Source organism: Amblyomma maculatum, chromosome 8 (genome assembly GCF_055883805.1).
Source record: "Amblyomma maculatum isolate TAMU_Amacu chromosome 8, ASM5588380v1, whole genome shotgun sequence".
Classification (NCBI taxonomy): domain Eukaryota; kingdom Metazoa; phylum Arthropoda; class Arachnida; order Ixodida; family Ixodidae; genus Amblyomma; species Amblyomma maculatum.
Genome location: NC_139351.1, coordinates 38,792,293 through 38,803,809, shown reverse-complemented (window position 1 = coordinate 38,803,809; position 11,517 = coordinate 38,792,293). Strand labels below are relative to the sequence as shown.

Sequence of the window (11,517 nt, the reverse complement as noted above, 5' to 3'; positions counted from 1 at the left end):
ATCAGGTGACAATGCCACTTGACACTCTCATAGAAATTTATTTTACTTGTGGCTCAGAGATTTTTGTCACCCAATTTATGACCCGTCTCTCAGCACTTGTTGCAACCCGCAAGTCATGAGTGACTTTTGATTTTTGTATGACTCCACACAAACCCATCCCCATGGCTTAAGTTATAATTCTAGATCATGGCTCATATCTACGGTGGTATAGTTTTGTAGCGTGCCATCGGGACCCGGTCGCTGAAGACGCCGACGGTCCCAGCACAGCCGTACGTGCAGGCACGTGCAGATTAGATTTCGTGGCTGCTGAAATGAATGCTGGTGTCGCGCTGTTCCGTTCTCCTCTGGGTGTGCGGGTCCTACCAAATATAATTTGGCGGCTCGGCATGATATGATTATATGTGTCTGTGATTGATGCCCACAAACTTCCTGACTCTTGTCTTCGAGTCTTCGCTCTCTGCTTCTGCGGTGCCCTTCAATCAGCCGCTTTGCTTGAACCACCATCGCCGGCAGCTCGAGACTCCGCCTACCTTCCATCGTGTTAGCCATGACCATGGATCCCTCCACTCATGAATCGTCTCCGTCGTCTCTCACGCTGCCACCTCACGAGTCCGCGGGATCCGCATTCAAGCTCCCCAAGTCGTTTCTCACAATTGAGGTTTGGTTGCGCCGCCACCATGCTATTTCGCAGGTGACAATGCGACATCACATCATTGGTGCGCTCACGCGTACTGCTCCTGCGGTTCTTAGCGGGATACTCTGCTGTCCGCTTGGCGATCCCTATATGAATATTTTGTAGCGACGCTCATCCAGTGAACTTCTGAAAGCCAGGAGTGGTTGGGAAAGTGTTTATACAGCGTATTCCCGCTTCATACTGGTAGTTTCGAGAGAAAGTAATGTTAGTTATAGCATAAAGCAATTACTTAGGAAAAGGTTTAGGGGATACAATGAGCTTTGCAACGCAAGGCCGACACTTTTGATTCCCCATTTCGCAATTTGTTTTTTTTTTTGATAAATCATTGCTTAACTACCTAAAGTTTTTATTAGTAACATCAAGCATCGAATGTTTTACCATTTTATATCATTTTCCACTCTTTCAGTTACTTCGTTTTATTTTTTATCAATTAAGCACACAAATGTTTTTTAATTAGTGTCAACAAGCACTCGCTTTTCGTTGTGAGCAATATGGCTTTTTTTAGCGTCCTTTAACCCATTTTTTTTTTAATTTCTTTCATTCATAAATCAATACCAGTAATCTCATAACTCAGTATTGCCTATAAACAAATGTCAATAATAATTCACCAGAATCATGCCTTACATAATATTTTAGCCAGACCAACATTTCCGGCCAGGGGTGCCTGCATTTCCGGCTACAAATCAACGAAAAAGGAGCAAAAACTATCTCTAAATATTACACTTGCCCCGCGCATGGTTGCATGCGAGCACTTTAGCGGGAGCTGGAGTTTTTAATAAAAAGTATAGTGCGGAAAAATATGCATTGTTATCAAACAGAGGCTTCAGTCCCGCGGCACGAGTTCCTAGCAAAAAGATAATTTTATTTTATACGAACAGAAGACAACCGATGCAGCGTGCAACAAATCTGTAACGGGTACACACTAAGGTAAAGAGATGGCAATGCACGAAAAAGCAAGCAATAAAGAAACGGTAACTGCTCCACAATAAAACCAGGAACAGAAGTTTTACATGGTGTCTATAAGCTTATCACGAAATGCAAGTGCTTACATTACGATTTGTTTAAAACGTTTTGTTAAGCATTATACATTGACATGTGTCACTATAAATCACAAAACTGAAAATGAAAATGAAATGTTAAGATCAGGAGCGCCGCCTATGACATCAAAATTAACTTTATTGGGGAAAAACTTTGGCTGGTTGTGATATAAATAGTGGGGCCCCACAGCCCCTTTTAGCGTTTCGAACCACGCGCGCTTTTTTCTGTTTGTGTTGGTGTCCGCCCGGGCAGCGCGAGTACGCATGAGCGAGCTGCCCGGAGCGGGGGCGGCATGTTATCGGCGCGAGACAGAGGGTAGATAAGCGCGTCGAAAGCAGGGCTCGCGGCTTTTTCGCCGGGAGGCCGGCCACAGAAGGGCGGTGTGGCAGCGTCCCAAGCCGGCGGGATGTACACGGACGATGGAGCGGAGTCCTGCGAGGCAAAGACGGAAGCGGCGCCTACAAGAAAGCCTTAGGAGTGTTAGCGTGAGTGCTGCCACGCGAGTAGCAATGCTTTTGTACCGTAATCAACGCTTTGTACTCGCCCTATCCGCGCCGCAGTGTGTTTTGTGTTGTCGCGGTGAAGCCCTCACCAATGTTCCGTTTTATTCTGCATAGTCCATTGTCGTGCACTTCGACGGCATGTTTCCAGCGCAGTTTTGACCAATGCTGTTTCTTTCCTATTTTATACTTTTCTGTTGATCCGGAATAAACCGGTGTTTTTAAGAAAGACTTGGTTTTCACTCGTCGGACGAGACCATCGCTCGCGCACCCGTATTCTAGAAGGCGTTGGGCGCCATTTGGCGCCCAACGTGATTTCTGCTCGAGCTTTGGCTTGCCCCGCGAGTGTAGCAATTTGAGGTTCATGCCGTTTCGTGCGTAGCGATGTTGGACTTACCGGGTGCAAGCGCCCACTTAACAGATACAGTTCGGCCTCCCACGCAGGCGGGTTCCGGGCATGAGCGATCAGAAGACAGGAAAAGCGAACCTTCGGACATTTGTAGCGGAATTCTCGGCCTCCTGTTCGAGCTACTTGAATCAAAGGCACATTTCAGAGAAATGGTAGGAAGCGAGGCAGTTTTGTTAACGCCCACTCTCTTGTATCGCGATAATCAGCTGCGGCTGAATTTGGCCGTGCCAAGGTTTGAAGGATACGCTGAAAAGAAATCTGTTTGCGATTTTCTTTGTGAAATCGACGATTATCAGATGGCAATGGCAATTTCGGACAGAGCTCTGGTCACGCGTATGCTTCCCGTAGCTTTGGTAGGTTCCACAGCAACCTGGAGGCGTAGACAGCGGCCGTTCACAACAAAGCAGGATTTTATGGACCGTTTTCGAGAAGAGTTTTTGCCGCCTGACTATGACATCCGTATGAAAGACGAGCTTTGCACCAGGACGCAAGGCGAAAACGAGGGTTTGCTAGAGTTTTTGCGCAGTTTTCAAGAGCTGCATGAGCGCGTAGATCCTGCAGTTCCGGAACCAGAGAAGGTGGCTCATGCTATATATCGGTGCCATCCAAGGTACCAGCCATATCTCCGGCGTCGCCAGTTCGCGGACTTCGATGACATGGCTAGAGAAGCATCCCGCATCGAGGCGTCTTTCCTGGCGGAGCTCCAGTACAAACCACCTCCCCCTGCAGAGACTTGCCTTGAGCCGTCCTGTGCGTGGCCTGGATCATCGGCAGCACGCAGCCTGGAGACGTCAGGCTGCCGTACGGGGGCTGGCGACTTGCACGGAGTCACAAGCCCTGATGCGTCTACTCAGGTGACGAGCCGATTTCATGGGGTGACAGGTCAGACGGGGCCCCGTGTCTTCTTGCCATACGCAGGCGCTGGTACCCCTTGTGTGGCAGCAGTTGGGACACCCCACGTCAGAGCGCGCAAATCCCGGAGATCTCCTACAGCGGCTGCCGGCTACCATTCACCTACGGGTGCAGCGTGGGTGTCACCATCGGGTGCAACGTGGACGTCACCTACGGGTGCAGCGTGGGTGTCACCACCGGGTGCAACGTGGACGTCACCTACGGGTGCAGCGTGGGTGTCACCACCGGGTGCAACGTGGGCGTCACCACCGGGTGCAACGTGGGCGTCACCACCAGGTGCAACGTGGACGTCACCACCGGGTGCAACGTGGACGTCACCACCGGGTGCAACGTGGACATCACCACCGGGTGCAACGTGGACGTCACCTACGGGTGCAACGGTGTCGCCATCAGGTGAGAAGTGGGCGTCGCCCCCGGGCACAACTTGTCCTCTGATTCGCAGATCCAGGACAACACAGGAGAGGGTGTTTTGGTCATCGCACCATCCAGCGGCAGGCCGCACAGACGCGGCCAACCACCGGGAGAGCTGATCCAGTCACTACCTTTCCTGCCTGAATCGAACCAGGTGCCGCCGACCCAGGTGCCTTCGACCCAGGTGCCATTGTCACCACCTGCTATGCATGAGGCAGACCCCGAGAAACCCTTCAAACACTCGGTGAGTGCAGTCCCGTCAACTTCTTTTGAGGAAAGCCAACCAGACAAGACCCCGCTGGTCTTGCTCAAAATGGCCGGACTGGAGCTTCCAGCCCTTTTAGACACAGGGTCTATGGTGTCAGTCTTCGGCGATCAGGTGAAAAATTCCTGTGAGACAAAACGTGTCCGGTTGCGGAGTGTAAACACTAACCTTCGTATGGCGTCGACTCACATAGTACCCGCAGCCTCAGCAGCCCGCCTAACAGTCACTATAAATCGTCGAAAGATTAGACAGCGTTTCTTACACCTCCCCGGACTATCCTGGCCAGTCATACTAGGCCGTAACTTCATAGTGAAGGCAGGAATCCTGATAGACCTCAGTAAGGGAACCTACCGGTATGGCACCGGCACAGAAGCATTTCAGTTCAAGACTAAGGCCGCTGAGCCACAGTCACAGTTGCTTGCCACGAACGGCCATTCGGCCAATATCACAGGCTGTGGTATTCTAACCGTTTTGAATTCCTTCACGGGGTCACCAGCGGAAAAAACCAGAATCGAGACAATGCTCAGGCCCTTTGCAGCAATGCTCACGGAGGCTCCGGGGAAGGCCAACATACTAACCCACAGGATTGATACCGGCGATGCTCGTCCTATCAGATTCAATCCAAGGCCATTGAGTATCCACAAGCGAGCGCTGTTGGATGGGCTCCTCGACGAAATGGTGGCTACCGGTGCGGTGAGACCATCAAAAAGCCCCTGGGCGTTTCATGTTGTTCTCGCGCCTAAGAAAGATGGAACAGCACGGTTGTGTGTCGATTATCGACGTCTGAATGCTGTGACTGTGCGAGACTCTTACCCTTTCCCGTCTGTTGACTCTGTCATGTACTCACTTGGGTCAGCAAAATTTTTTACAACTCTTGACTGCAGTAGGGGATTTCTGCAAATCCCGATTGACCACTGCGACATTGAGAAAACTGCTTTCACTTGCCACCGGGGACTGTTCGAATTTGTGCGATTGCCTTTCGGATTGAGCAATTCACCTGCTACTTTTCAACGGGTAATGGATATTGTGCTCGGAGATGCTAAATTTGACTACGCTATGGCCTACATGGATGACATAGTAGTGTTCTCAGAAAGCTTAGAAGAGCACCTCCGTCATTTAACGAATTTCTTTCAACGAATGCAGAAGGCGGGCATCACCATTAACCCCGGCAAGGTTCAGTTGGTGACAAGCACAATCAATCTTCTTGGGTTCATTGTGGAACAGGGCACAGTTCGCCCGGATGAAGAGAAGCTTCAAGCCATTCTGCAGCTCCCCCCACCAACCAACATAAAGAGCCTCCAGCGTTTCTTGGGCATGGTGGGATTCTACCGCCACTTCATCCCGAACTGCGCTGACCTCGCGCGACCCCTCCATCAGCTCCTCCGGAAGGGTGCCCGCTGGTCATGGACAGAAGCCGAGCAGAGATCATTCCGTTCACTGTCTGCAGCCATCGCGGATACTGCACGCCTGCGGCTTCCAGACCTTAACCAGCCATTCACGGTACAAAAGGATGCAAGTGAGTACGGAATTGGGGCGGTATTGCTTCAAGAACATCAAGGAAAGCTTTACCCATTGGCGTTTGCTAGTCATACACTGACGGCACCGGAAAGGAACTATACTGTGACAGAGAAGGAGTGTCTCGCGATTGTGTTTGCCCTCAAGAAATTTGACATGTATTTGGATGTGGCAGAATTCACTATTCAGACCGACCACCAGGCCCTATCGTGGCTTTCAAGGTTGCAAAATCCAGCTGGCTGTCTGGCCCGCTGGTCACTCGCTCTCCAAAAGTATAATTACAGGGTAGAATACAGAAGAGGCACTTTCAACAAAGCGGCTGATGCCCTGTCACGAGCTCCACTTCCTGGTGAGGGAGAGCGAGCACCCGCGGTCCATGCTGTGACAGCTCCTGCCGACACCTGGGGCACACTGGTGTCCCGTCAACAGCTCCTTGACGCTCAGCTTTCAGACGACCACTGCAACCAGATCCGCCAAAGCCTGAGCAGCGCCAGCCCTGCAGGGAGCCGGGCGCTTAACGGAAGCTATGACAGCTACGTGGAAGCAGAAGATGGTTTGATCCTACGGTATATACCTGCTGCGGACACCGAAAGTGGTGAGTCCGCATTTCGTGTGATTGTTCCTAAGGGCCTACGTAAGCATTTTCTAGAGTACATCCACGATACACGCCTCGCAGGTCACAGCGATGGCAAAAAAACATATGACAAACTGTGTCGCGTTGCAACATGGCCTCGCATGAGAAGGGATGTCCTGACATTCGTCCGCACTTGTCATACCTGCCAGACCGCGAAGCCGAGGGGAGGAAAACCACCGGGCCTCATGCAACCTGTAGAGAGCTAATACCCATGGGAAATTGTAGCTTGCGACATAATGGGTCCCTATCCCAGATCAGTGAAAGGGAATCGCTACTTGTTAGTAATTACTGATCATTTCTCGAAATGGGTAGAATTGTATCCCCTGAGTAGGCTAGGCTCGAAAATGATTTGGGATAAGCTACTAGAAACATTCACTCGCTTTGGTTTCCCAGCTCAGCTTATCACTGATAATGCCACGTATTTCACCGGTAGGATATTCACTGCCACTTGCAAAGTTCTTGGCGTGCAGCACAAAAAGACTACGCCCTACCATCCTCAAGCAAACATTAGAGAGCGAGTGAATCGAAATCTCAAGACTATGATGGTGGAATTCACGGAGCGGCACAAGGACTGGGACGCTCGTATCCAGGAGATGACCTTCGCCACAAGAACCATGGTAAACCGGTCAACAGGTTTTACGCCAGCGGCCATTCTCCTTGGTCGTGAGCTCAGGTTCCCTATTGAGCATGCTCTGAATGGCTCTGATTTACCGGGTCTTAGCCATTCTAAATTTGCGCATCATCTTTCCAGCCGCTTGGCCGAGACTCTGAAGGAGGCAAGGGAAAACTTGGACCTTGCCCGCCTGGAACACTGTAACCAGTACAACAAGGGAAGGCGACCTTTGGAATTCACAGTCGGCGACTAAGTCCGCCGCACGCACCCACTAAGTGATGCAGCAAAAGGGTTTGCTGCTTCTCTCGCTCCACGATGGACTGGCCCTTACACGATAACAAAGCGCACGTCTCGGCTTTCATACTTTATTCGCCATGTGCAGGGTGGTCGAGAAGCCGGACCAGTCAACGTGGCCGATATCCGAGCTTACCACGGCCGTCCACTAGCCACATAGAACCACTTGACCTACCAGGCACTACGGGTACCCACGCTAGGCGGATGCCTCCAAGCATGCGCCCCGCCAGCAGCAGTACCAGTTCTGTCCTTATCCCGCGTTATTTTTGTTTTACACGTCAGGAGGTGTCCCATCTTGAGAGGGGGGAGTGTGGGGCCCCACAGGCCATTTTAGCGTTTCGAACTGCGCGCGCTTTTTTCTGTTTGTGTTGGTGTCCGCCCGGGCAGCGCGAGTACGCATGAGCGAGCTGCCCGGAGCGGGAGCGGCATGTTATCGGCGCGAGACAGAAAGTAGATAAGCGCATCGGAAGCAGGGCTCGCGGCTTTTTCGCCGGGAGGCCGGCCACAGAAGGGCGGCGTGGCAGCGTCCCAAGCCGGCGGGATGTACACGGACGACGGAGCGGAGTCCTGCGAGGCAAAGACTGAAGCGGCGCCTACAAGAAAGCCTTAGGAGTGTTAGCGTGAGTGCTGCCACGCGAGTAGCAATGCTTTTGTACCGTAATCAACGCTTTGTACTCGCCCTATCCGCGCCGCAGTGTGTTTTGTGTTGTCGCGGTGAAGCCCTCACCAATGTTCCGTTTTATTCTGCATAGTCCATTGTCGCGAACTTCGACGGCATGTTTCCAGCGCAGTTTTGACCAATGCTGTTTCTTTTCTATTTCATACTTTTCTGTTGATCCGGAATAAACCGGTGTTTTTAAGAAAGACTTGGTTTTCACTCGTCGGGCGAGACCATCGCTCGCGGACCCGTATTCTAGAAGGCGGAGCCTTCAAGATACACAGAAGTTTGAATGAAAATTTAAATTTAATTATACACAGTGTACAATATAGCTATAAAGATACACACCAATCGCAAGCATAATGGGTATTACACATGCGTTTTGGGAAGTATACAGCTGCGAAAAGACATACATATTTACATTACATTACAGGTACCAAGGTGGACTGAAAACCACCCGCACACGTCCATCCGACACGGAAACAAAATGGCAAGAACAACTGGCGAAGAAACTTTGGCTCCCCAAGCATGAAATTTCCTCAGCCAGAAATCTTTCTATCCCATTTCGCAGACGCGCGAGGACATGGAAAAGCGCACGTCGACGCCAGCTTGAGTCGATAAGCTCACAACAACTGCGCCATAACGCGAAAGCGCCAGCTACAATCATCTATCTTGCAAAGGGACCGCGAAGACATCTACCATTTATCTGTAATGCATTGATGAAAGATTTCTGAAACTGGTATGGACTACCCGACAAGAGATACGAGGAACGACTCATTGCTGGGAAAAGTGACGACAAGAATCTTGAAGTGGGCAGTTGGGGCACTGTGCTTTCCGCACAATGCCCCACCGATTCAACCGCTCTCGTGTTTGCAAACTCCACCCCCTCCTCCCCCTCCTAGAGCCACATACATCATTGCCTGGCAAAAGGATGCTGTGAGGGGTAACCAGAAAATAGAATCAGCCTTCGCCTGCGTTCTGCAGGCACTAGCGGAAGAAATAAAGTTGCCATTTACTCTACTATGTTCGCCGAGATGTCAAAATCCGGGGGAGACATGGCTGGCATAGGGCTGGAATGCCACCATAAACGAATAATATCGGCGACCTGTGGACATTTTTGATAGGTATATCAGGGGCAAGCTCCCTAAGACTTGTGCCTAAAATAGTAGGCGAGCCCCCGTGCCGGGTACTCCTCTCTTTGCAGCAAACGAAAAAAATTGCGCGGAGCCAGTAGTCAGAAGAAGACAAAGAAGGGAAAACGAACATAGCCTTCGAACGTGGCTGGCCGTGTGAAGTACGTCAAACCTGTTCCGTACGCCCTGTCCAAAAAATATGCACTCACAAGAGACCGAGTGGAACGTAAAACTCTGAGAGGACGATACGTTAAATGTACGAGGTGCCATATTGGCCCGCAGTAAAGTGTGGACAAGGTAGCGTCTCTACAACATGAATAGTTTAAAAGAGGTAAGCGTAACCACCTTGCAGGGCAGCTCGTTTAAGACGGAAATAAATACCGAAGACACTATTCCACATGCCTTATAAGCACTGCCAAGGGTGCGGATGGTGTCATTGTGCGTAATGTAGGGCACAACTTAGGCATGCTTCTGGCCTGGCAATTAAGATATATACGTTTATGAAAACTGAAAACAGCCCTAGACATCGCGCTGTATTTGTAAAAAAGATGAAAAGCAGCGCTGCAGACTCGAATCATCACACAGATACAACGCAATGTCATCAGCGTAAGCAGTCACTCGCTGCGTGACACCTGGGAGAGGGAGGCCACAGATACTGTGGTCTGTGATGATCACCCCCTTATAAGGCTCTAAGATGAGACCAAAGACAAGGGCCTAGAGGAGACAACCTTGTCGGACACCGCGGGTTATAGGGAAATAGTCACTTTTCCTCCATTCATCGCCAGTGTACTTTGAATGCCATCATACACGCTTTTAATAAACGTGAAGTTTTGTGGAAACTGAATAGCATCCAGCCATGACAGCCACCAGGCAGCCGCCGCAAGGGGCAATGCCCCAATAAGGCACTGATAGCGGCTATATGACTCGTCACACCAGGCACACTTAAAAGGGGACTGCCAACCCGCTCTGTGGACAATGCGGAGCTTCGCAGCAGTTTTTGCCTGCTACTGAGAAATGCGACACCGTAGTATGCGGCTATTTACCTACCTGTGCATGCACCAAATTGATTTGAGCATATCCAACTCATTTTAAACATTGCCACTAATCAAGGCGCACGAAGCTCACGACAAGCCCTCAAGCGAACGCGTATCGTGCATTACGCGCACACCAAAATGCCCCGTACTAAATGAGCCATCTCTAAGAATGGAAGCAGTGAATATGACTGGCCAGTGGTCAGAAATGTGAATCAGCGTCTGAGGTAACGTCAAAACAGCTATAGCCGTCACACATGCAGAAAGGGTCTGCGGCACATACGCGTCCTCTAGCCTGCTCACAGACGGGCCAAGACGCCATGTCGATCAGAACCGCAGCCCATGCGCGAGGTCTTGCCCCTAAAAAGCGCCGTGTTCTAAAACAGGCGTTCCAGTTTACGTGCGTTTTACGTCGGTTTGAGTCAGTCCCGCAATTAACATTACCCACAGGTATTACGTGTCGGCCAACCAGAAATTAAACATTCAACCCCTTAAAGAAGACATTTGTAATTTATGCGTCTGCCGGCACAGGTTAGGTAACCTCAAATACAAAAATACACAATCGAAAGCTAGCATACTCCCAAGCTCGTCATAGGTGACGTGATGGTCAGGCGAAAGGGATGTGTTTAGCCCCATAGTTCCTACTGCTCTCGAGCCCGTAGTGGCGAACAAGAAGCACTCCAAATGAAACTCGCACTTGAAGGCGAATACATAAAAAAATTGGCTGGGGCTTAGCTAAAGTTAAGCCTGGCTATCTCGAAGCAAATGCTGAGTTGGTGCTTACGTTTGAGCTTATGTTTACGCTTTATGATTTAGCCTTTGCCTATGCTTACGGTTTAGCTTTTGGTTACGCTTTATGATTTAGACTATGGATATGCTTATGGTTTATCTTATGGATATGCTTACGGTTTAGCATACGGTTGGTTATGCTTTAGGCGCTTCAGACCCAACTTTGCTGCCTAGTTTAGTAGACGTTCTTCTCGTTGTTCGGGTGTCACGCATGCTCGTTGAGATTTCAGCCTTTCATTTCTTTGCTCCTTTTCAGCCAACGCCCATGCTAGCACTTGTGTATCAATAGTATCACTCTCTTCTTCGTCCGTGTTGAATGCGCACGCCTATTCTCTGGCAAGCGCTTTATAGCCGGTTTCCGCGATAAACGCACTTGCGGCGAACGTCAAACGATGACACCTAGCGCTTCAAAATTACGACCTCTCTTCGATGTCTCTTAGTAGAATTTCGAAAGCCTACTCTTACTCCCCTATCTTGTGCCTCACATCATTTGCCTCTTATCGGGGTTCGTGGCATGTAATTACGAAAGGCGCCGTATCTGTCACACGCTCTCTGGCAAGGGTGGGTTTGGACGGTTCACCATCACACCTGTCGCGTGGCGTTCCTTGGCGTGCGTTCAAG

The 11,517-nt window shown here is 50.3% G+C and overlaps 1 protein-coding gene across 1 annotated transcript; it reads left to right on the top strand.

Annotated features, from left to right (window-relative positions):
* The first annotated feature begins 3,080 nt into the window (after window positions 1–3,080).
* LOC146181019 (uncharacterized) lies at window positions 3,081–4,292 on the top strand. The gene is made up of 2 exons (XM_084577841.1): window positions 3,081–3,495; window positions 3,560–4,292. Exons 1-2 carry the CDS (start codon window positions 3,227–3,229, stop codon window positions 3,948–3,950), a joined length of 660 nt encoding a protein of 219 aa, XP_084433967.1. The 5' UTR covers window positions 3,081–3,226; the 3' UTR covers window positions 3,951–4,292.
* The last annotated feature ends 7,225 nt before the right edge of the window (window positions 4,293–11,517 follow it).